The 26890-nt window shown below is 37.8% G+C and overlaps 1 protein-coding gene across 1 annotated transcript in view; it reads left to right on the top strand.

Annotated features, from left to right (window-relative positions):
* BTAF1 (B-TFIID TATA-box binding protein associated factor 1) overlaps window positions 1–26890 on the top strand; it is a 3603226-nt gene that overhangs the window by 1591541 nt on the left and 1984795 nt on the right. The window contains exon 20 of the mRNA XM_044055641.1: window positions 17160–17302. Within this exon, the coding sequence (XP_043911576.1) occupies window positions 17160–17302 (143 nt within the window). The remainder of the gene's footprint in view (window positions 1–17159; window positions 17303–26890) is intronic.

The following is a 26890-nucleotide window of genomic DNA, read 5'->3' as shown; positions in this document are numbered from 1 at the left end:
AGGCATTCCGTAACTACTAGTCTTTTCTACATTCCCTCTTTCATCTTGTGTCCTTGTAAATGTGTATTGCTGAACCAAGGCATGTGTGGTTACACAGCCTTTGGTTTGTCTTCATTAATTTTATATGGTAAAAATACTTGAAATTCTCAAAATGTTCAACAACACCGAAATATGCTTTTCTGGATTTATCAAGTACACATTTGCAAATTTTTTTTTTGCCAGTGGCTGTAAATATAAAGCAGATTACCAAAGGGGAAAGCTGACACTTGTGCTTGATTCCCCCTGTTTAAACACAGCTTGACAGAGAGGAACCTTCCCACGTTTTTTCCTGCCTCCAACCATTCAGATTGCCTTTACAATAAAAACATTGTTGTTCTGTTAGGAAATGAAAATGCTTCAATAGACTTGGTCATAAAATCCTAGTCAGCTAGTAATGCTTTCTTTCATTGTAACCACCCCAGTGGTTGTGTTTTCTTCCATACTTCCCTCTGGATTCTCATTGCCCTTCTAATGCCAAATGTTGGCTTCCTGTCCACAAAACCACATTGATCCATATCTATCAATGTTGGCCACAGTTTTGCCATTTTAGTGTAAATTTAAACACTTTTATAATTGTATTAAAAATGAAATGTGCTTATGTGCCACTGGGTTTAAATGGTCTTTAATTTCTATGGGTAAAGTTTTCTTCCAGGATGCTGGTCATTTCTTGTGTCTGTTAATTGTTGAGCTTCCTTGTCCTCTAACCTTAGCATAATAAGTCTTCCATTAATTTTCCTTTTTTTTTTGGCTTCCACATTCCTTTGCTTAATACAAATTTTCATAAAATTTGCCAACAATCTGTAATAGCTCTATAGTATTTCTGGTTATTTTCTTGTCACAGGCTGCCTTAGTTTATAGACAACCCTTTGTGTTGCCCAAGTCGTTGTGGTAAAAGTTTTTTTTCTGTAGCATTATCCAAAAATAGTTGTTTTAGAGCAGCTTTTCTAAATTCATGCATATTATCCAAGTAATCGCTAATTTTCCCTTTTGCACTCTGATGTTGCTTCGATTCTTGCTCTGCAATTCCCTTTATTCTGCAATACTTTAACATTTGTCAACTCTTCTAAGTTCCTTTTACTTGTTTCCTATATTTTCACTTCAATTTTCACTTTAAACTCAGTTTCATTTTATCCCATTCGCTAGCTATCCTATTTGAAGACTTGTCTGTCTTTTCCAGTAATTCTTGAATCATTTCTACTACCCATTCTTGAAATTCTTCCAGTAACAGGTCACTAGGAAACTGCCAGTGTGTCACTTTTACTTCATTACCATGAATCTCTGTCTTCATTTTTATTGAAGCGTTATCTGAAGTAGTTCTTGGATGTGAGTCAAAGCTTTCAGTTAGATGCACTTGCTCCTGCAAAATGTGATTTGTATCTAGTGTAGTATAGTCACTGCATTTTGGGGAGTAATATATATTCACATATTTCACATCAAGTATTCTAACATTTCTTCAGAAATACAACCCGATTTTATTTTTTCCTTCTTTGTAGTCCTGATGCATCCTCACCACTGCATACCACACTCCACTCTGTAGCCATAGATCGTATTCCCTGCTGAAAGCTTATTTCTCCCAACATCTGCTTAAACTCCCTTATAGTTCTGGATAGAATATGGATATGTGCCAATACAATCCTCCACCCATGCCAGTAATCCCTTACTACCACAGATGTTCCGTTTTTCCCCCCTCTTATATCACTATTAGAGCCCCCTTTAGCAGTTAGTGTTATACTTCTCCCTTTCTTTGCTACGATATTATTCCAAATGTTCACCCTAAAACAGTTTAAATTCACATGCACATTTCTACCCTAATGTGGCTCCTGCAACATTGCTATTTGCACCTTAGTCAGTATAATTCAATACTCTCTTGTCTGCACTTAATATACCATATGCATTCCATGGTAATCGAGACATAGTAGTCATGCTAGAAAAGCTCTTACACCATTATTAAACATCACATTTCTTTTAAATGGATATTTTAAAGTTCAGGCTTAAACTTTCACACTAATATTTTGCAGGCTGATCATTGTTTAGTTGCTTTTCATCTTCACGTGAGCACGTATCTCATTTTTCAGTACTTTTTGCTTCACTGAAAACACTGAAAAATAGATTATTTTTCAGAGCTCCTGTTCCCTCTTAATTTCGAATGTATGAAACTCTGCCTTTTTAACAATTGAGGTTTATTTCCATATATATGAGCTGTTGCCCCAAACCAATGGCTGCATCCACTAACTACATTTTCTAAAATTAAGGTTTTCCCTGAAAGTGCATGTTACATTCTGTGTTCCCATTTAAACCAATTGTGATTTGTTCTTTTCTTGTATCTGTCCCTCTCTCAGATGTAAAATTGACTTGTATAACTTTCTCTTTCCCCACAGTTTCAAACTGCATTTATTTTTCACTGAGGAGTCTGCTAATGTACCTTTTAAGTATTATTTGAACATTGTATACATCACTCAGCAGACAGTGTTCAAACCTTTCACGATTAATTGCTTGCTTCTGCTGTCTGCTCGTCTCCAAGTTGAAGTGTTGGTAATGAAAAAACATTAGTGACGTTGCAGGTCTATGGAATAATCTGTGTAAATTTCATGCAGGGCATGCTGTTCAGATCTTTCATAACTGATTGCTTGTTTGTTCCTGTAGCCTTCACTAATAGGAAGGCATAGTTAATGACTTTGCATGCAGAAGAAAGAGCTTCCATTTTCTACTCCTTTCATCTTTTTAACCTTATTTTCCAAGTCTGTTAGCTCAAAAAAGTGCATAGTTTAAACCAAGTGCATTAATGTAGGTATCCGCCTCAATAAAAACAGAAAACAGGTAATCCAGAGGCCTCACTTGAAGTCTGGTGTTCCACCTGTGACCCAGAGGGTGACAGGAATAACAAGAAAGTGTATAATGGATAAGCCCAGATAAAATCATTTTAGCAGTTCTAGGAGACACACTCTGATATCCTGTCTGTGGGTGGAATAAAGACACCTTGTTGAAGTTTCCAGTAGTTTATTCAGTTAAGTAGGTAGATGGACATCTTCCTACTTAACTGAATAAATTACTGGAAAGTTAAAGAAAGTGCTTTTATTCCTCCCACAGGGGGGTATCAGAGAGTCTCCTAGATCTGGTAGTAAAATCATTTTATCTGGGTCATCCTTTTTACTCTGCCTGTATAAAAACAGGGGAAATTATCCTAATTATAATGTGATTAATACTCTCTTATACCCCACCCCTGCAGCCCAAGATCATTTTATATTAACTTGCTTTTATCTAGCCTTTCTTACCTTGTTGCATTGTAAACCTGGATATCTTACAACTAAGCAAATATACTTTTCTTGCTTTAATATCTTTAACATATACAGCAGTCACAGATAAGACTCCCCCAACCTCACATTTTATAGGTTCATATGTAAGTAGTAGGCTATCTACCCCTGTGGGCAACTTTAAACCTAGACAATTTGTCTTTCTGTGCTCAAATTAACCTATCCCATTTGGTTAGAAGACTGCCTTACCCATCCAATGGTTTATTAATAGGGGTCTGTATTACCACATTGAAAAAGCTGTTAATCGCATGGCTTTATAACTGAAAATGCAGTTAATAGAACTCACTTTTTATATATACCAACTCCAAAATCACACTACAGTGAGGAAAGGGCAAATTTTCCGATCTTCGCTGTACCGCGATCTCTCAGTACACAGTTTTTTTTTATCTGCATGTTCGGTTATAAAGCCATTTGATTAATGGATTTTTCGATGTGGTAATATAGACCCGATTAATAGTATAGTACCCCTTATGAGAATAACTGGGATCAGACCATAGATATTTTGAGGGGACCAATGCATGGGCTAAAGCAGTTAGAAGCTGCTTCTGTCCATTGGTAGTACAGGAAGCAGTCCTGGGATAACTTTTCTATTTTTAAATGCTCTTTTGACTCGCAGCTGTAGCCATCTGTTGAGGTACCCCTCAACTCAACCAAGTTTTTCTCCCCCTATTCTAGGAGCAAAACAAAAAATTGTCCCCTTTTTTGAAAGAGTGAAGAAAAACGTTTTCAGAATACTAGTAGCAAACCACTTGCTACAAATGTAACAAGCTGCTTGCAGCATTCTTTAGAGTGCCACACTTGGTGTTCCAAAGCCATAGTACTTCACCCCTGCCTGCAAAACTGATGTCTGCATTCAGGTGTTTTACTTCTACCGATCAGCTTTTACCGATAGTGTACCCTGATGACTTGCCCCTTTGCCCCATCCCAATTACTCTTCTGCCTTGACTATGCATCATACAGAACAACTTACAATATAACCTGCAATTTGTCATGCCATTTTTAAACAAATGTTTAATTTGATACTTGTTCAGTCTCCTCAGTATTCATCTAAACATTAATGTTGAAATAGGGCATGTGTGTTGGATGGACCCACCAGTTTAACTCAGTCAACAAAATCCCAGTCTCTCAACCACTTGCAAAGCCACATTTTGTGCTATTTCTGTATGTAATAGATTTGATACTGTATAGTCACCCATTTATTCACTACTTTAATTTCACAATGTTGCCGGTTGTCTTCTGATGTTCTGAATCTCCCAATACCAGTTTCTGGTTCATGTCCAGGGTATCAAATAAAATAAGGCTCAAAGAACTACAGAGAAACTTAAGCAAAATCTTTATCAAACCACAACCAGAAACAAAGTAGTAAAAAAAAAAAAAAAATCAGAATTCGTATTAAATCAATTAACAATATACAGTTCGTTACTAGTTCAACTATAGTATGGACTTCAAACTCTCTGTACCATTCAACCGAAGTCTCTAATCAATTATATATTTACAAAATGTGCAGTCTTTATGGGGGAGCGTACCCAAAACCTTGCATTTCTAATCATATTTTGTTCCTTATAGGTTTCAAATTCATATATCTCCTGTAACTAAAATATGGCTGTTCACATACACAATGCTTTAGTTCCCGTGTACTATTTAAAATATGCCAATGTCTCTGTATAGTCTCTTTAACCCCATCTATATGCCTGTTGTATGACAGTGTTAGTTTGTTTTCTCAGAAGTTCTCCTACGTGGCAACATACAGTCAGAAAAAGTTTGCTTACTTATTTATATTATAATTCGTATTTGTTTCATTGTAACTCCTAAAATCTAATATAAATTCATCTGTCTGATGTTCAAGAGCTTCATCAACGCTGTTAGTTAAACTTGTTAAAAATGTTTCTAAATCTGATTTATCAGTACTCCAGAGCATAAAAATCTCCACAAACCTCACTACAAAAAGTATGTGGGATATAAAGCATTAGAAATATATATTCCCTTTCCTGTATTCTTTTCACAGTATTGGAATATGTTCACTACTGATGTACCTATGTCTACACCTGAGAAAATTGAGAAACTGGAAGCTTTTTGTTATGGACAGTAAAATATAAGCAGTGAAAATAGTTCTTGCTTCCCTAGTATTATATACAAGTAATGAATCAGATTTAGATACCGTCTTTACATATTTAAGTGATATAGCTTTCTAAAATTTAAGAAGGTATACTCATCCTCAAAAATAAATTTCTTTGATATAAAATTGGAAAAAATATGTGGTCACCTTAATGCAAATATTTATATAAAGGACATTGAGGAAAATATATCTACATATATTAATTATACATCCAAAATGTATCTTTAAAAATATATTCCAGGAACGGTTGCCTAGAACAGCTAGACTGAATACAAATGACATTCTTGGACATCAGATGGATGAACCTATATTAGCTGTTAAAATAAGGGGCTTACAGCTACAATATAACACATTTACAAGTAGTTAAGATGTATATTGTGCCTAATTCCCAGAATGTGTCAGTCCTCTTTTTCTGACTGAATGTTGCCACATAGGAGAACTTCTGAGAAAAGAAAAATGAGATTAACATAGTCATACAATAGTCATAACAGCGTTGAAGAGAGTATACAGAGACATTGACTTATTTTAAATAGTATAGGGGAACTAAAGAATTATGGATGTGAAGAGCCATATTTGAGTTATAAAAATATGTATTTGAAACCTATAAGGAACAAAATATGATTAGAAATATAAGGTTTATAGAGTATGCTCCCCCATAAATATGTAATTTAGAAGCAACACATTTATACATCCAATTACAGAGCACGAATATAAAAACAATGCATACTCAAAAACTGCAATTCCGTGAATTTAGTGTATTTGAACTTATATCATTTGTTTAGCCTTCTACATAGGAAAAAATAAACAGAAAACTAAAGCTAAAAGATATGTGACCATTTGTCAGGGATAAGCAAGAAGCTTAATGGTAATGTGTCATACAAAGGAGCTTGATTAAACTTATTCTTTTAAGTTTGATACTTCAAAGTATTTCTAAAAGTTTGAGGGGAGTAGGTAATTTTAGAAAATGAACATTATAGATTATGAAAGGATTAATACAAGGAGATCTGACAGAAATCCTGGGTTGTATGGTGCAAATAGTTTGAAGCATATATTGAAAATTAAGCATTTTAGATGAATTAATAATGAATATTTGTTTATTGATTTAATATGAATTTTTAATTTTTTTAACTATTTTTATTGTTTCTAGTTGTGACTTGATGGACTTTGCCTACATTTCTCTTTGGTTCTTTGAGCCATTTTTTATTTGATTTTTGCGGTTGTGCACCTGGTGTGGCTTTGCCCACTTGAGCTTTCCATTCTGTTACATTTCTTGTTTAAGGTTCCCTGATTCTTCTCATAAGGTCCTGTGTCATTCAAGCTTTTTAATTTGGGCAATGAAGAAGGTTTCACTAGCAAAGTCACTCTGCAGGCTTTGTTATTGTCAGAAGAATGAGAAGCCAGATTCCCATTTGTGATGGCTCACTCCTTGTTGGCTAAACTTTATTTAATCCTTAACCTGTTTTATATCCAAAAATGTTTTTGATTGTCCAGGAAAAAGAAAATATAAGACAGCTGGAAGCAGCAGCTTGAAACTTGCGCCTTCCTCTCTACATTACCTGATTGCCGAGATAGACTTGATACTCTTCAGTCTGGTGTAGAGTAAATAATTATTTTCCTGAAACTCTGTTGTCCCCAATTTTAATGCATTTTCTTTGTTAAAAATGTCTGGAGCAACTTTTTCCATTGGTACGATTGCATGTAGGTCTTGGGCCAGATGTGGACCATACTCTTGATGTTTCTTCTCGATTAATAAATCTTGCTGTGGAACACCTGTCCAATTAGTTGTACTTTCATAAAATTAATGCAGTCTTTTTCTTCCAGTTTCTCTAGGGCAGCAGTAGATCTCACATTGTGTGTATACTTTAATTATTTTAAATTGTTGTGCTTTGAAGCCTTGTATTCAGTTAGCTTTTTCTTTTAGTTCACCCTCTCTCTTTCAGTTTTCTGAATTTGTAGCTAATTTTCCCAGTCTTTTGTTGATATTTTCCTTCAGGGTTTCACTTATTTTAAGCACCTGAGTGTATTTGATTTATTTTTTCCATTTAATTACCTGAAACCATCTCCTGCACAAAAAATGAATTTTAACTGATTTTTTGCTGAGTAGCTGCAAGAGTGTTCCCCACCAGAGTTTTCTTTTTTCTCCAAATATCAGTTGCAGGCATCTAGGCAGTAAAGTTACTAGCCAGTTACTGTTTTAGCCAAATTGATAGCTATTAATAGCTTTTTCGATTGTTTCAGTTTTCAGTCTGGGAAAGCTGTAATCAACCTGCTCATCATTGTACAGCTGTCTTTGAAGTCTGCCAAGGATTATCCCTTGATCTAAAATGTTACTGGTCATTTACCTTTTAGGAAAAGGGCAGAACATCAGTATATTGGGTTGTAATACAATTTATGTAATAAACACATATCTGACTTGCTAGTCCAGCTGTTTGACCTCATGCTGCATCTGAAGCATTTTGTATTGAAAACCAGGAGTTGGAAGTCTTCTGTTTTCATTGCAGTTGTTTGTTAGATCTACTTGTATGCATTCTTCTGTTTTTCTAGTCCAAGTATTTTTGAAAGGATTCTGATAAATTTGTAATTTTAAATTAGTTTTGTTAGCATTTAGATGTTATCTTAAGTATGATTATTTCTTGTAAATGTGAAGTAAAATGCAAGGGAAGGCTCTGAATAATAATGCAGCAATAATTGCACTATTCAGATGTTTCCTTTTGTGCCAAGTTATTACAGGACTGTAGTTTGACATGCGCAATGTACAAGACAGAGCTCAGATTAGACACTGATTTCCCTAAAAAAATCATATGCAGCCATTTTTTGCACTCACCCGCAGTCTTACTCTTTCATCTGGGATGAATGGATGGCTTACCACTCTGCAAATCCAATTTACTGGATTTATTTTATTTTATTATATTTTATTTTGACATTTGTTAACCAGGATAAGTGCAACTGGGCAGATGCTCTTTTTCAGTGACGGTCCGGGGAGAAAAGCTTCAAACTAGGAAGTAATTATGAGAATGAAGACAACTGGAGTTGCGTTATGATATATTAGATTTGGGTAAAATACAGATAATAGCAAGACATGATGTAAATAGAAGCAAGAGTCACAAAGGCAAATTTAATTATACAGACAGATATACTGCTCGAGTTAGAAGATAATGTAAAGGAGTAAGGCAGAAAGTGGGAAAGAGTAGAAAGCTGAAGTGTGAAAGAGGACTATAGAACAGTGTACTAGGTAGGAGATGGAAGATAGAAAGATACTGATGGAAGGTTTGGCAGGATTAAGGCAGGAGCAGAGCCATGAGTAAGATTATTTCTTTTAATGCTTTTTTTTTAATTGAGATTTAGTATGGTTCAGGAATTTTGTTCCAGGCTAAGGCTAGTTTATAGCAGTAAAGGCCGTGGCCTATTCTGTTGGGTTGTAGATTTGTAACAGAAGCTGGTCAGGTAAAGCTTTAGCGCATATTATGTGGGTTGGGGGAGTTTAGAAAAAGTTAGGTTCGGCTAACAGACTGTTTAGAAAGAAAGGAAGGGAGAGATGGGAATAAAAGTTTATACCGGATGGGAGAAGATGGGCTGCAAGCGGAAGCAAGGGTCGCTAGTTAAGTAATGGATGCAGGAAATTTTATTAAGGTGTTTATAAAGAGGTTGGTGAGATTGTGACTGATATATTACCCCAAGCAGTGTGCATGCTAAAAAGATGTCTCAATTTGGTGAGAATCCTTAGCCAAGCATACTTTAACTCTTTTCAATGTAGGGGTTCTGGAGGAGTTGTAACTGGGTGCAGCAGTCTATCGAGCAGGAGAGGGAATTATTTTGTGCGACTCGATCCACCAGTAGTTATACAGAGGGAAACACACATGGGGTAGAGTGCTTTCTGCCTAGGGACACTGAGGGACCTAGCTCAAATAGAAGAGTAGAGTAGTTCAGAAATGGATATTCTAAAAAAAAAAAACACCGTTCTCCACAAATTCAAGCCAAAGTTGTCTATGAGTTAAATTTAAGCACTTTCATTCTTTTATTTTCAACAGAACTTCATCAGAAACGTTAAATGTACTCTTCAGTCTTCTTAAATAAAAAAAATGCATCACATTACTTCCTTTCACTCAGTAACCACATACATTGCACTTCTTTCTTAAAAAAATACAGGTTTATATAAATAACATATTGTCAAATTTTTTTTTTATAAAAACATCCATTAAGCTTACAAAATCTTATAGCAATAAAGTTTTTTACATTAATCATATTCTTTGAGATAAAATAAATTGAATATTTATAAATTCATTTAAATCGAGTTTTTTTGTCAGACACCAGTCTAATTTTCCACTCCGCTTCCTTGCATTGCAAACGTAAGTTAATGTTACCTGCAAATTCATTCAAATAAACATTGACATGCACAAAATATTGAAACTTTCTAAAACTTTTACACTCAGCAAGCATGTTTGGCCAAGGAATTGTTGATCTTAATTTTTATGGCTGCTGTATGCTCATATATTCTCTTTGACAATTTTCTAATTGCTTTTCTAACATAACTGTCACAGGTTTTACAACTACTGGAACACTATACCTTTAGAATTACAATCATATCTGTTCTTTGCCAGAATTATTTTATATTTATTTTACATAAACATTTGATGCATCACAAACTTGCAATATTTGCATTTGTTGCACTTGTAAGTACTTACTTGCAGTACTCGATCTGAAGTATTACGATTGTTTTTGTAATAAAGCTTTGATGTTGTCAGCCCACTTGTAAATGAAAAGAGGTCTTTCACTAGTCACTTTAACCAAATCTTTTTCCTAAAATAATTTTCCAGTTGTTAATGTTGTTCCTGATACAACTCTTGTCTTGAGTAATGGGCAGCGGAAATGCTCTATTAAAAGCCTGGCTATTAGATTTAGCTGTACTGAGTTATTTTAATTTTCTTTTCCATCACTTTTTCTTTGCACACGTTTAAAGGGGGCTTGGCAATATTTTGGTTTAACATTACCACTTCATCTATAATTTTTGACAAGTAACTGTTGTGACCTCGGTCAATGAATAATGTCTTTACATAATTTACATCTTCAAAAAACCCAAATCTTTACTAGTGAGTATACTTAATCTATCAATTGTCCCTTAATAACCCTTTTTCATATGTAAGGGATATTGTTTCTCTTTATACAAGTAATTATTTACAAAACTGTTTTTTAAAAACTTTGCTTGAAAATGTTTTGTTTGTCTAACTTTATAGTCTGATCTAAAAAAATTAATTGATGAACCAACGCCACCTAGTATAAACCTTAAAAAATCAATATAATTATTAATGTCCATAAAGAACTCATGAAATTAATCTCTGGTTCCACACCCGTAGAAAAACAATCAAACATTTATAGAAACTTACTTTAGAGGATAAATGGTGGGAGCTTAAAAATTCATGCTTTCAACATGCCATGACCAGATTGACAAAACCCAGTGTGATACTGGCTCACATTGCTACACCATTTTTCTGTTTAAAAATTGTTTTCAAAAACAAAAAAAAATTATCCAATACCAATTCTAAATTGCAAAAAGCAGTGTGTTAATGTGCTTATCAAACTTAGTTAACTTTGTAAGGTGTTTCTGTACATAATCTATGCCTTTCTCCTGATGTATACTAGTGTAAAATGAAACCAAAATACCTTGATGTTTCTGGCAGTCAACTTTACTTATTAATTCTAACAAATGCCAAGAATCTCTTAAATAAGGAGATTCAAAACATAATCCAAGTCAAATGAAATTGTTTGTATTTTGTAAAAGTCAGAGGCTACTACCGGTCTGAAAGGTGGATTTTTTGTTTTTATGAATTTTTAGTATCCCAAGTAGCCTAGCCATTTTGGGAAAATCCACCTTCAGAAAACAATTTAAACAAAATCTGTGTAGCCCTGACATATATGTCATAATATATCTCTGAAAACTTCTTGTGAAGTAATATATTTGATACATTTTCGTAATTGTCATTCTTTAACAAATATAATCGGTGTTAATTATTACTGCACCATTCCCATTATCAGCTTTCATCACTCTAATTTTACTATTCTGTGAAAGTTGCTTCAATGCTTACCTTTCATTAAAGGATGAGTTTTATACCCTTTAAATTTTGTCTTTAAGATCTGACGTAGATCTTTTTCACAGACCTCCTGAAATACTTGTAAAGTACTGTGTAGTGTCAGATTGTATGTACTTTTAGGTCTTAATTCCTCCATTTCATTAAAGTGTGGAACATTATGTAATAAATGTAAATTTAACTTTCATACACTTTTAAATCAACTAATAATTTAGTGATATTTGCATTATATGTAAGCATAAACAAAAACCCTTTTGACAAAACTAATGAATGATTATTTAGAAGAAAATCATTTGCATTAATGTTTTTATATTTTTCTGTGTCTTCCTGCCTCTTCCTCTCCCTCGATTCTTGGCTTTCATATCTCTACTACGAGACCTTTCCCCCTGCCATATTATTCAACACAAAAGGAGAGCGGTACAAGGGTAGAGGAGATTCCCTTTCTTTGCTTACCATGTACGCATAAGTTTGGCGTGATGTACTAACAACACTTGATGATCTTTTCCTTAAAAGTACTGGGTTCATTTTGCCCAACAGAAATGCCCATAGCCTGTTTAAATGTTAAGGGGTATGCCAAACCTGCTCCATATGCCTCCGAGTCTCTTGATAAACATTTACATTTTCAATCAGTTACTGTAGACACATGCCTGCTTAATTTAGCTTCCATACTACTGTACTGCTCACTGCATGCTGGGAAAATGTTATTTTTCACATTCTCATCCGATGACTGTACTTCTGAATCTAAACTCCAAATTTTCCCATTGTAATTTTCAACAAGCAGTTTCATCATTGCTATACCAGTGTTATTGAAAAGTTTAACAAGTTTGGTATACAACTTGTCCTTTTCAGACATTTCTTTTGGAAATTTATTGATTTCTCAAACTCAAAGGAACATGTTCCAGCTTGGCTTTTAGGGAGGCTTGGAGGTTAAGGAGAGGGGAGAAGGTAGGTGGGCATGAGGGTTTTTCTAGAGGATGGGGTTGGGTATTGTGCTTGTAAAGCAATCCAAGTTTTTGATTTTTTTTTTTTTAAATATTTTGTTTGTTTGTACATGGATATCTAATTTAAGTTAATTTATGACTACTCAGAGTAGTTTTTTGTGGGACGATTTCTATAAGGGATGTATTTTGGCTATCAATTTTGAAAGTATCTTTGTGTACTGTGGTAGATTTGAATGGGATGAAAATCATGATTTTTGTTTTGGGTTCATAACTAGGTGGTTGAACATTCAGGATTCATTGGTGGAGAAAGCAGTTTGTGTTTTAAGTAATAAATCAGGAATCAGATTCACCAGAGCAGACTGTAGTTGAATCGTCCACATACTGAATTACATCTGAGTTTGAGGGGTGGAAGTTTTTAATAAAGATACTGAAAAATAGGGGGCCAAGTATGGAGTTTTGTGGAACTCTGGTAGGGGTATTCAGGTAGGATGAGATGGAGTTTTGCCATTTGACCACTTGTATGTCTGAAAGATTGAGAGCAAGTTTATGGTGGTGGGGGGAGAGTTAGAAGTTAGAGAGTTGTGATAGTAGCATAGGGTGGGGGAAAGAATTGAAGGCTATTGAGAGGTCTAGAGGTATAATTGCGACAGTTTTTCCAGAGTCACGGGCTGTTAATTGTGACAGGGAACAATATAAGGACGTAGTGGTACTGTGACTAAGTCGAAAGCCATGTTGATATGGAGATAGAGGTGCTTTGGGATGAGATGGGGCCTGATCTGTGTGTATGCATTTTTCCAGTATCTTGGAGACTGGCAAGAGGATGGCAGTGGGGCAGAAGTTGTATATATCATTGTTTTTGCCACCTTTGTGGAGAGGGAGGATGCAATCCTTTTTTCACAACTAGGGTGTGTAAGATTCCAGAATAGATCTATTAATCACGATACTAATGGGGTAAGCGATGGCTTCAGCGACGGCCTTTGGAAAAGTGGGTGGTAAGTTATCTGGAGCATTTGAACAGGGTTTGAGCTTTAGGTATCCTTTTTATAGTTGTGGTGGAAACTGGTTGGATTGTAAAATTTGGAAGTGGGGAGGGAATGGAGGTTAGGGGAGAGAGGGAAGTGTAGGCAAGTTTAGGAGGAGGAGTTGGAGAAAAAGGAGAGTTATTTATGCCACTAGTATTAGGGAAGCTGGCAGTAATGTCAACTGTATAGTTTATGAAAGAGTTAAAAGTGAAACTATTTCCTGGGATGATTAATTTTTTTAGGCTTTAGATTGTGCCTGGATTGAAATTTAGTGTAGTACATTTTTTATCTTTATGAACTAGTTTCTTTACTTGTTCACAGAGTTGTTTAAAGAGCAAGCAGGTGTCTTGTTTTTTATTTTTTCTGTAGTGCTTTCGGGTTTTATCTCTGAGGTGCATGAGATCTTTGATGGGTTTGGTCAGCCATGAGGCAGGATTAATTTTTATTCGTGTGTGTATTGGTGCTTGGTTGTTTAGTGTTTCTGTTAAGGAATTATTGAAATAGTTGACTGTTATCTAATGGGAGTGTTTTTAACATGTTCCAATTTATTCTTTTAAGGGTGTCAGAGAAGAGTAGTGGGTTGAAGTTTTAGTTTGCGAGTTTCCTTATAGTAGTGGTGGAAGAGTTGTAGGGTGCTTATCGACTGGCGGATGTAAGCTGGAGGTGGTCGCTTAAGGAATCTGGCAGGGTGCCTGCTCAGATGTCAATCAGAAGAGGTTAGAAAAGGTGCGAGAAAGATAGTTTGAAAGGCAACAATGGAAAAAGTTTGTAGGACTCTCAAATATGCAATAAAGTCCATCAGAGTTGGGAAATTTTGTGTGGAAATGTTTGCTTAGGTGTTTTTTTTCATAATGTATATAACAAATGCCAGAGATGCGATAGGAAAGAGAGATAATTAGGAATGTGTGTTTTGGGATTGTAACAGGCTGGCAGATATTAAAAATTCCCTACCAAGTACTTTGACGGTCATGTTAGGGGTACAAACTAAAGACATTATTTTAGTCAGTAATACAGGAACTGAATTCCCTAGACACTATATGCTTTACTAAGTTTAATTCTATTAATTGCAAAAAAGCAATTACTAGACAATAAAAATTAAAATCTGTAGCAGCCATAATGGAAAGTGGTCATAAGTGTTTCACTGTTGCAGTTTTCACTTTTGGCGATATTCTGCTATTTCTAAGAAATGGAATTTATGTGGAAGATAAATGCAGAGTAATGTTCAGGAGGAAGAGTGAAGTTTGAAAAGGTAGAAAATAACTTTATGCAGTGTTAGAGGGAGTGAAAATTGTTGACAAAATATGTTCACTGCATTGATAATGGAAACTATTAGTTTTTCTTTCCTCTTAGTGTGTGTGAAGTCATGTTGTAGTTTAAAATGTGATTTAATAAAGATGCTTAAAAATACTGTTGAGGTAATTGTGCATGTGAAAGATTCTTGTGTTCTTAAGGATACTGATGTGGGAAAGTGAGTTCCACTTTTTTTATCTTGTGGGTAGCATTCTAGTAACTACCGGTGTACTTGTGTGATTTGTCCTTTCTGCTCTATCCAGGGTTTTAACCAGTGGCTTAGCACTATTTTTAACCCACTTAAGACAGAGGATCCATTTCTACCCTGAATACCTTAATCCGTCCTCAGAGCTGAACTTGTACCTTCCTTTACTTAACCATCTTTGAGATTTGCTGTGTAAATTCAGCTAGATCAGCTTCCACAAAATTTTCATGGGTCTGGTTTTAGATGCTTCAGGTTTTCACTTGGATTACCCTGAAGAGGCATCTGACAATGTTGGTGTTCTTGAAATTCTGATTTATGTTCATCTAGAATCCTTATGGTCCATTTTAGAAGTTTTAAAAAAATTCTGTGGTATCTTAACTTTGGGAATAGCACTGTGTCTTTAGAGTGGGTACAGTCTGAGTATGGAAACAAATGTCCATGGAGATTAGTGCTGTACCTCGGTTTACAAATAAAGTAAAGATGGAGTTTCTGTTGAAGAATTTGCTTTGCACTGCTATTCAGTGATGTAGATTAGAATACTATTTGTTTTGCTTAAAGCCATAATGACTTGTCTACTTTTACTGTTGTGCAATGCTCCGATACTTACTTCTGCCCATCTCCAGAGCTCCTCTTGTCCACATGGCACCTTTTTGACTTTATACTTTTTACCTCTTTTACAATGGCAAGGTTGTATCTTTATATGTTAATATTTTCGTACTTTTGTTTAATTCTCTGTATGCATACATGTGATGGTTGTGTAATTCTAGTAGAAAGTGGAAATTCTTGCTGCAGTTGGCCTTTGGGGACCATTTAGGTAAAGATTTTGGTGTCTGGAAACAGTGTATTCTGTGATGCCATTCTGTGCATTTAAGTTGTGGACCCAACCAAAGGAGCAACATGCTCTGAATTAAGTGGGGGCTATTCCTTTGATCAGAGTCCTCTGGCTTTCTCCATTAACATGTTGTTATCCTTGGGGCATGCCTTTATCAGGTAATATAGCGAAGTATATTTTATCTTTATATTTTCAGGTGAGCTGTTCTTTTTTTCACCATTTGGCATGTGGCAGTTCAAAACAACCTGATGAATTTTTGTTCTCACAAGTGTCTTAGTGTAGTCAGGGTGGCCATTATTTTGTTTGGGTCTTTAAAATCTGATCTGTTTTTCCTTACACATGGTATGTAGTTGGTCAGCCTGTCACATTCTGGGGTTAGGACATCCCCTTCTAGACTGTAACCACATGTTCCTGTTCATTACTTGATGGTTTCCATCTTTGTTTTTGTCTACCTACCATTCCTGTCCAGTGTCATGTATTAAGCTGCTGGGTGACCTTCATAACTAAAGTTTTAAAGTAGTTTTATGATCACTGATAGACTACAATTTGCATAGATTGGTTGAATGAAAGCAGTTATACCTAGATTTTTTTTTTTTGTGTGTAAGACCTTGATGCATCTGTAGAACTCTGGTGCCCATTAGATTATTGATGCAGTTGTAATTCAGAACAGCACTCTTGGGGTGATCTGGCTTAATCTTTGCACTGAGCTTGAGAGCAGACATTTTCTTTTTCATTCTCTCCCTTTTTAAATGCCGTGTATTAAGGTATTGTATCATGCCCCAGTTTTAATACCTTGTATTTCTAAACTGTGGCTAATTACTGCAAGAAATTGATGTAAACCTAACTCTGTCATCAGAATTTGTATACCAGATTTTGACAGTTGGCTTAGTGACATTAAAGTCTTAAGCGTGCAACTGAAGTCTTTGTGTAGCTATGCAGTAAAATGCTTGCTTTTCACACTTGAAAAATGGAAGGCTGCAAATTGTGCTTTTTAATCCCAATTAATCTTAACACAGGTTATCTGAAAAAGTGCTAAGATTTATTATGTTCTTAAGTTCTTATTTATTTGTAAATTATTTTTGCCAGTTTTGAGAGCTGAAAGTTTACTTTAGAATTTATTTGTATTTAATCACTGTCTTAATACATACTTTATTTTGAAAAGTAAATACTTACATTGCACATACAGTTGGATTTACCTGTAGTTTGCAAGGCCAGGTAGGTAGTGAAACATATTAAGTTGCATTTCATGTTCTGTTGTGCTTTTTTCTGTGTTTGGAGGTTTCTTGGCCTCTTTAGGATTTCTGACATTTTTTTTAATAGGAAAAATTTCATGGCAAACAGCGGCAAGGGCAGTCTCAAACAAAGGAAATCATACAGGAGTTCATTGGTGGTGCAGATAGTATCACAGATGATCCAGCAACCAGAGATTATGTAGTCATTCGAGCTCGTATGATGGCTGCTAGGTAAGATATTCTGTTGCATTGGTTATAACTTCCTTTTTAGGCAAGGTGCCTCTCCTGGTAATGTTCGACATACTTTTGGCTGGACGTGTATCATGTGAAAATTGTATTGATGGTGTGTTTCCCCTTGTAAACTGAGTGGCCCCTGTGTTTGTGTTTATTCTACAGTCCTTAAGTGAAGTCCTGCTTGTACAGATGGTTGGATAACCCCTTCTTTCTTGTGTGATTTTCTTTGAGGCTGTTACATTCAGTATACCATTTTGTAAGAAATGATCTACTGTTGTGTGCGACTTTTTTTTTTTTTTTTTTAATAGGGCTTTCAAGAAGTTTTGTTTTTTTCACTGTACCACTTGCACACCAGTATGATAGTGATGTTAACATAAAATGGTATCACTTCATTATTTCTCTAACACTATGACTGCCAAAATTACGTTTAAGTAGTCTTTTGTGATTTATTTTTGTGGCTCTGTTAAGTTTGATATTTTTATAGGTAGTTAAGATGGAGTTAATTTTATCTTGAGCTCCTGTAAATTTTTTTACTGTTTTGCCTCTGCTTTGAAAGGTTATGTGCCATTTCATGCAGGCTGTACAAAGATTACAGGATCATTTTAAATGAAAAAGAGTGTAAGTTCTCTTTATCAAAAGATAAGAGGCACAAACGACACTACTTTCTCTGTATTAATGCAAACTGTTGCACTGTAGGCCTGTATTGTCCTATTGAAAATCCATTTATGCCAAACAAATCTCCAGGTAAATGTTTTTTTTCTGCAATGCTATGACCTTGTCTTATTAATCGTACCTTTTGTCGGGGAAGGCTGTTGGCTTGTGTAATACTCTAATTGAATCGTTATGCAGGTGATGTAACTACAGCCTGATCTACGTTAACTGTTTCAGTACATAACTGTTTTAATAGGTGCAATTGTTTGATACTGCCTAACTTTGTTTGCCTTATGGATTTTGTGGACAATCACTGAGCTAGTCTAATAGCTAGCTTAAAAAATAGGTTATGTAATATAGGTAAGAGTATCTCTGTCAGACTCTAATATTTGGTAGCTGATCTCTTCTAGACCTTCCATTGTTTTATTTTCTGATTTGGTTTTGTCTCTCTTAGGTTCATAGGTGTGTACTAGGCTAATGGCCCTGGAGCCTTTACAAGCCTAGCCCATAGGATTACCCTGGCATCGTGCCACCCGACCTTAGTTCCCAGTGCCTCTGTCGAGTAGAGCCACTGGAGTGATCCCCGGGGTCTATTTTCTATTTCCCATCCACTCGTCAAGATTTCTCTTGAAGAGGGCCAGTGAAGTGCTCTGTTTGACATGTATGGGAAGTCTGTTCCATAGCATGGGCAGTCTGAGTTATGAACCTGTCCCTCCAGCATGTTCTGTTGATTGTGGTAGTAGTGAGGTTGAGTTCTCTGGAGCGTGTGGTGTGGAGGGATTGGGATTTCTTTAGATGTAGCCTGTCTAACAGAGCTGTTTCAGACATAGTTTTGTAAGTCAAGCAGAGATCGCCTCTAAGTAGGCGATATGAGATGGAGAATAGTTAAGAGTGTTTAAGTCTGTCCATATAGGACAAGTGTTTAAGGCCTAGGATCCTCTTTGTGAGGTACTTCTGTGGCCTCTGCAGTTGTGGCAGGTGTCTAGTGAGGTACATGTCGAATGGGGCATTGTACTCGATGATTGGCCTAATGAGGGAAGAGTAGAGGAAGACAATGACCTCTTTCTTCCTGGATACAAAACCCTTAGTAATGAGATGTCACATAGAAGGACTTTGACCACAGTGGCAATGTGGTGGTCAAAAGAGAGGTTGCTGTCAACCTGCGTTCCTAGATCTCCTATAACGCCTTGTGTGTTCAGTGGACTACCATCGATGTTGTAATTTATGGGAACTGTGTTTTTCCCAAAGGGGATGACTACACATTTTTTGGCATTGAGCTTAAGGCCATGGTTCTGACACCAGTGAGGCCTTTCTGTAGGATGTCAACATCACTTGGGGAGTTAATAACTCCCAACTTGCAATTGTCTGTGAACTTTGTCAGCCAGAGTCCCTTCGTGTTGGCCTAGACATCAGAGAAGTAGATGCCAAACAGGAGAGGACTCTGGACCGAACGCTGTGGGACTCCACTCATGACTGGTCAGCATTCTGACTTGGAGTTGGCTACTTTCACACTGTGGGTTCTATCTGTGTGCCAGTTTGATACCCACCTAGTGATATAGGGGTTGATGCCTAGCTTAGTGAGTTTTTCTAGGATTCCTGAGTGGGGAATGGTGTCAAAGGCCTTGACCAGGTCAAGGTATGCTGTATGAACCACCTTGCCTTCATCCACAGCTCTGGTGACTGACTAAAAGAAGTTGAGCAGGTTGAGCAGACATAATCTACACTTCACAAAAGCAAACTGTGTGGGATCCAGAGTTTGGAGATTCCCTATATCCTTGTTTATTAGGTCCACGATGATGCATTCCATAACTTTGCATATCAGACTCGTCAGGCTAATGGGGCAATAGTTCCCAGGGTCTGTAGTCACTCCTCCATTGTGGAGAGGGATGACTGTAGCAGTGCACCATTCGGTAGGGACAAAGCCTGAGGTGAGGCTGTAATTGAGCAGGGCACACAGGTAAGGTGCCAGTTCACTCTGTAGTTCATGTAGAACACAGCCAGGGATCTTGTCAGGTCCCATAGAAGCTGTATTCTTGGCATTGGACAGTGCTGTTTTAACCTGTGCAGCAGTAATACTGGGTAAGAGTGCCTGGCAATCTACTGGTATTGTGATTGGTCCTTTGGGGGTAAAGTTGGCACTGAATCTGTTGGCCAGTATATTGGCAATATCTTTTGGCTTGGTATAGGAGGTACCATTGTGCAGTAGTTCAGAGCAAATGTGGGTATTGCTGTGGAGATTCTTTGCATAACTATAGAAGGCCTTGTGGATTTCTTTACTATCTGCTGCAATTCTGTTTTAATAGCTAGCTTTAACCAACCTGACTTTATATTTTTATGATATGATTTTATATTGAGGTGCAACATTTATACATTTGTTAACTGGATAAGTACACTAGCAAATGGACTGTTTTCAGGCCTGACATATATATCTATAGATATATAAATGTCCTAATATACATTAATTACAGTGTGTGGCACAAGCTCATATCAAGAGGTATAAGTTTAATAGAATAACTATAATTCTTGAAATGGGATGGGAAGAATAAGATAGGCAAAGCTTTGAGGTGAGGCATATTAAATGGCCAGAATAGAGAAAAGCAGGGAGAGAAAGAGAGAGGTGTGTAGAGTAGGCCAGTGTGTAGAGAGTAAATAAGTGAAGGTGAGAAAGGATATGAAATAAGAAGTATAGGTGAATAATAGAGAAAGATAGTGAAATGTGAGAGGTGTGGATGTGACAGTTGAAAACTGTACATCTTTGGTATACTGTAAACAGATGTAATCAAGTGTTAGTATGGTTAGGGGAACTCTGGGTTATCCATGATTTCCAAAATGGTGACAGTAGGATTTGTGTGTGCGCGCGAGCGCGCGTGTGTGTGTGTATAATTTTTGTATGCGTATATTATACATATATGTGTATGTATGGGTCCTTAGTTGATAAAGTTTTCAGGAACTCGAGCTCAGTATGGTCAAGACCATATGACTGAGTTTTTGAGAACTCAAAGCTTTTGAATGGAGATCACGGTACATTTAGGATCGGGAAATTTACCCTTTTCCTCAGTGTAGTGCGATTTCTGAGTTGGTATATATTATTTGCAGGGGGGGTGGGGGGCACAGGCGGGCTTGCCCCCTTGAAAAACCTTAAAAAGGTAGGGTTTTTTTTTTTTTTTTTTAAGTTTTTGGAAACTCTATCATATGGTCACTGATATTTTTCAAATTTCTGAAGAGTTGATTATCTGACAGACTTGTGTGTGTATATATATATATATATATATATATATATATGTGTGTGTGTGTATATGTATATGTGTGCGTGTGTGTGTGTGTGTATATATATATATATATATATATATATATATATATATATATGGTTTCACTTCAGAATCTTAAACTACTGAAATATCGAACTTCTGTAGCTTGAGACTGAAGTGTCGGAACTGCACTTGTGCGAAAGTGCAGAATGCCGTATGAGGAAATGTCGAGACTGCAGTTGTGGAGACACGTATGTGACGTGGGATTCCCTGTGTTCATGATGTGCAGTCTGGTTTGTGGATGTAGCTGGAGGTTCAGTTAAGTGATGTTTTACTAGGGGTTTTGGGTAGGGAATTTAGTGTGTGTGTGTGTGTGTGTGTATTTGGAGTTTTGAGGTGTGGGTTAAGGTAGGTAAATTGTGTGTAAGTGTTGAGAGTGATGGTATTTGTATGTTTGTGATGTGTGTTTGTGCAAGGGGAATGTAGAATGTGTAGTGGTGGTTTTGTGTGTGTTTTTAGTGCAACCTCTGAGTTAGTGTATATAAGTAGTGTGGGTGCTGTGGTGGGTGCAGGGGGACTTGCCCCCCCCCACACTTTTATGTAGGGTCCGCACGTGTTTGTTTTATGTTTGTGTATGTTGTTTTGGTTTGTAGTGTAGGGAGGAAGATGTATTTGTGCTTGTTTGTGTGTGTAGTTATGTATGTGGGCAGTCACGATTTTGAATTTCACACTTTTGAGGTTTCGGGTTTTAAGTTTTCGGCTTTATAGTCTAGAGATACTGAATTTCGATATTTCAGTATTTCGGGATTGTAAAGTGAAACTGCGTGTGTGTGTGTATATATATATATATATATATATATATATATATATATATATATATATAGGTCCATAGGTGTGTACTAGGCTAATGGTCCTGGAGCCTTTACAAGCCTAGCCCATAGGATTACCCTGGCATTGTGCCACCTGACATTAGTTCCCAGTACCTCTGTCAAGTAGAGCCACTGGAGTGATCCCCAGGATGAATTTTCTATTTCCCATCCACTGGAGTGATCCCCAGGATGAATTTTCTATTTCCCATCCACTCACCAAGATTTCTCTTGAAGAGGGCCAGTGAGGTGCTCAATTTGACATGTATATAAAGTCTGTTCCTTAGCATGGGCAGTCTCCGAGTTACGAACCTGTCCCTCCAGCATGTTCTGTTGATTGTGGTAATGAGGTTGAGGTCTCTGGGAGCATGTGGTGCAGAGGGATTGGGATTTCTTTAGATGTAGCGTTTCTAACAAAATTGGGTCAGATATGCCTTTGTAATTCAAGCAGAGATCGCCTATAAGTAGGCGATATGAGATGGAGAATATTTGGAGTCTTTTGAGTCTGTCTGTTCAGGACAAATGTTTAAGGCCTAGGATCCTCTTTGTGAGGTACTTTTGCGGCCTCTCCAGTTGTTGCAGGTGTCTAGTGAGTTACATGCCAAATGGGGCATTGTACTTGACAATTGGCCTAATGAGGGCCTAATGGAAGTTTTTGACTTGATATCCTGTAGGTTTTTATTCTAGTAGTTTAAAACTAGTCTGATAAAGGCTCTCCCAGCAGTAGATGTAGTATAAGGAGAATAAGGGTCACTGCATCACAGAAGAGAACAAGAGGACTGACCTTACTGAAAAAGGTTTTTTTTTACGTGGTTGACAGTGACAGCCATTCCAAAGCTTTTAAAGGTCAGTATGCTTAGCAGAAAATTTGCTCTGTGTAGCAGGAGGCAGTTATTTTTTTGTGCATTAGGGATGATCTAAAGGTGTTCCAAACCTGACACTGACCATGTTTTACAACTCTTCTCTGTATTAAAACCAGAAAAAATAGGTGTGGACCTCTTGGGTTTTCGATCCTGAGTGATGCCTGCCCGGAGGGAAGGAATAACCAATTTTACAAAGCCTTTCACTCTTGATCCTAAACGGTGAACAGATTTCTACGTGTAGTCGGTGGTGGAGCTAGCTCTAAAAAGAGCTGTTTTAGCCCTGTGGGCAGCTGGAGCTCTATATAGAGCTGTTTCAGATCTCTATGAGCTCTGAGAAGAGCTGTTTTGTGTTTAGAATGCCTTTTCGGGCAGATGCGGTAGTTCTAAAAAGAACTGTTTTGTTTGGTTCACCGAAGCTGTGTCTGTGCCTCCGGCTGGTCTTACCGAAGCTGATACAGATTTCTGTGAGCTCTGAGAAGGGCCGATTTGTGTTTTGAATGCCCGTTCAAGTGTTGGTGGTAGCTCTAATAAGAACTTTTTTGTTTTATTTTTCAATGTGTCTCTGGTTGCTCTTACCAGAGCTTTTGCAGATCTCTGTGAGCTCTGAGAAAAGCTGTTTGGTGTACTATGAGCTCTGAGAAGAGCTGTTTGGTGTAAGGTGCAGATCCACGTGAGCTCTGAAAAGAGCTGTTTTGTGTATGGACACAATGGGCTCTGGGAAGAGCTGCTGTTGTGTCCTTCGGTGTTCCGCGGTGGTGTCGATCTCCGTTGTCCTTCTTCTTGAACATATCTTCAGTTCTTTTGCTATGTGTGAGTCCTAAAAAGGACTATTTGTGCGCTCCCCATGCGCTGGTCAGAATGACCTGAGAGCTGTTGCTGTGCTGCTTTTATGCTCCTGTGGAGGGGGCGTGGTTGAGAGATGTCCAATGAGAAGTGACTAGTTGGGGGTGTGGCCTTAGGCCTACAAGGTGAAGACGGACCTGGTTGGAAGCATCTCATTCCTCTTATTTAGTTCCTTTTTATTAACCAGCTACTTGTTCATATGTGCCATTCCTAACCTCTAGCAATGCGTTGGAGCCTTTTGCTTTGTCACGATTATACCTATGTTTGAAAAAAACTGTACTAAAACTTAAATTTAAATGTAAATGTAACCAAAAAATAATAAAAAAAAAAAAAAAAAATTAAAATTGAACTGTAAAACTCTGGGGTTACTGGCTATAGTTCTAAATTTAGACTTGCCACTACCATCTGTAAAACAATGGAAGCAAGCTTGGTTCTGAGAAAGATTCTGAGATGTCCGGCGCTTTTGGGGCAGATCGGAAGGTAGCCTGTCTGCCGCTCCTCCATCATGGAGAGCTTACATTAGGTAGTAAAAAGTTAACTGTAGTTTGATATTGAAATTTTACCTTTTAAATTAAAAATAATTAAAAGTTGAGCTAACAATTGTAACTTTTGTGAGGGCTGATACATTAACTTACTGTAATTTTAGTTATGCTTATAAACAATTAATGTTCAAAAAATGAATACATTATGCCTTATACCAGTGAGAAAACAGTGAGTGAAATATATAGCATATCTTACTAGGAGACTATTAGTTGTAGTTAGCATGGTTAAGTGCCCTGAGGTTCAGGACTGGGGTGATGGTCTCCATGTAGTTGAGACCCGGAGGGTGCCTTGTTTCAAGTTGTATCTGCCAGATAAGTTCTTTTTTCTCTAATCTTGAATTGAAGTCCCCATTGAAAGGGATCTTCTCCAGCTGTTCGAGTATCAGGACCTTAAATCTTTCATGTCCTGGTTTTTTTGTTGCGTGTGTTGCTAGTTTGTCGGTATCTTGTGCCTGATGTCATATAGGTGTTTGGCAATCCTGGTTTTGAGGGCATTGATGGTCTTGTCCACGTAGAAGGCTTGACATTTGCAGCAGTTTGCTCTGTAGACCACATCTTCTGTGTTGCAGCCTCCGAATGCTCTTGTGGTTATTGTTTTTTTGTTGTTGGGGCAGTAGAAGCGGTCCGTGCCTGCCATGTATTTACAGTAGAAGCAGGGGGATAAGTCACTACACGGATAGGTGCTGTATCTGTCGAGTTGTCTTGGTGGGGGTCTCTCGAGGTGGTCTTTTAGGTTGGGTCCTCTTTTCATCGTGAACCCTGGTGCTTCAGGGAAGATGTGTCCAAAAGATCGGTTTGAAGTGATGATGGTCCAGATGTTCATCGTGCATACAGCTGCAGTAATCACAGATGGGTTCTCTGCCATCAGTCGGGTCCTCGGTCGGCCAAATTCCAAAGTCTAGGTCCGGCGTCGGTTGTCGTCGCTTTCTTCCCTGACGTCAGTGCGACAGGGGTATATAAGACACAGCCAACACCATTTTCTTCAGTCTTTTTTGCCGCGCGGTGCCCGAAGCAGAAGCAGTTCGCAAGTGCCGGTCGGCCAGCTCCTGAAATTACGAAAATTTGGAAACCGAAGTCTTCTTTAAAGCTAAGTACCCCATTGGGGAAACTTTTCTTGCCTCAGACCGATGTCAGACAAAGTTAACAATTGTATTTCTTGTGGGAAGCAAATACGGCATAAGGATTTCCATTCCCTCTGCATACCTTGTTTAGGCCCAGACCACGACGTCTCGGGCTGTCGCTTTTGCGCTACTTTCAATAAACGCACTGTTAAGCGTCGGGTGGAGTTCGCCCAGCACTTTTTCGGTAAAGCTTTTGATTATAAAATGTCGTCGGAGACTCTGACTACCGTTTTGTCCAAAAAACGCAAGGACAAAGACCGACACGCGAGGTCCGCCGTCTCCACGCCTATACCGGCTACACGTGGTCCGGTTCTCAGCGAGGCGCCTACGCAGCCCCTGACTACCGACGACACTTCTTTGGCGGTGTCTCCTGCAACCGAGACCGCAGGTGCCTCGGCCCATACCCAGACAACAGCTACCGAAGCCACTGGGAGTGTTGAGCCTCCTAACGTGGACAGGTCCACTTCCACCCATGGTGTCTTTAGACCCTCATCTTCCTTTTCCATAAAGGCCTTTACTAAGTCCAAATCAGCCATGCATCCCAAGAGGCCTGTTGCACAGGCCCCATCCCTAAAAAACAGATGCTTAAAATGGCTGAGGATTTAATTACTCTTATCAGGGGTTCCCAACCCCCTCCGGACAAGAGACCCAGAGTGGAGGAAGATTCTCCCTCTTCTGACCAGGGCTCCATTATTTCAGAACATTCTGATGAAGAGGAACACTCGTACTCCCCTTTTGAAGATTCTGATGCAGAGCAGTCCATTCCTTCTGTATCTCCCCCAGAGGATTTTTCTTTTGGGGAAACCTTGCATACCTTGAGGGAACACTTCCATTGGGAAGGCCAAGACTTTTCTGATTCCAAGAAAAGACTTAGGGAATTTTTTTTGCTACCTCAGCACAGGCCCCTGGCGATACCTCCTGTCTTGGACATACTTGATGTTCACTCGGAGGCCTGCCTTAATCCGGATTCCCTGCCTCCTGCCCCAGTCAAGCCTGATGGGTACTACAGAGTTCCTAACTCTCACCAATTTCTTTACAAAAGCCATAATGCTGACCCTGAAACCATTTCTCAAGACCCCAAGGGAATGAAGGCCTCTACTTCTAAGAATCCACTACCTTCCGAAAGAGAGTCTAGATCCTTAGAAAGGTGGGGAAAAAAGGTATATACCTCGGCCACCCTAGCCATGAGGGCCTTAAATTGTCAGTTCCATATGCTTAAATATCAGCAGTTTCTGTTATCTCAATTAAGAAATAAAATGTCACAACCTGAACAACCAGATTTGAAGGAGTTGCAGGATATGATGCACAGTGCAGAACAAGTGGGTAAACACACCTTACAATGTGGCTGTGATGCTCTAGAGGCCTCAAGTAGAGCTGCTGTTACAGGATCAGTCATTCGTAGACATGCCTGGCTTAGGGAACAAACCTTGCCTGATCATGTTAAAGCTAAA

The sequence above is a fragment of the Protopterus annectens genome, chromosome 14.part0 (genome assembly GCF_019279795.1).
Source record: "Protopterus annectens isolate FY-2018-M chromosome 14.part0, PAN1.0, whole genome shotgun sequence".
Taxonomy (NCBI): domain Eukaryota; kingdom Metazoa; phylum Chordata; order Ceratodontiformes; family Protopteridae; genus Protopterus; species Protopterus annectens.
Note: the sequence above shows the minus strand (reverse complement) of the source record. Positions and strands in the feature narration are given on the sequence as shown.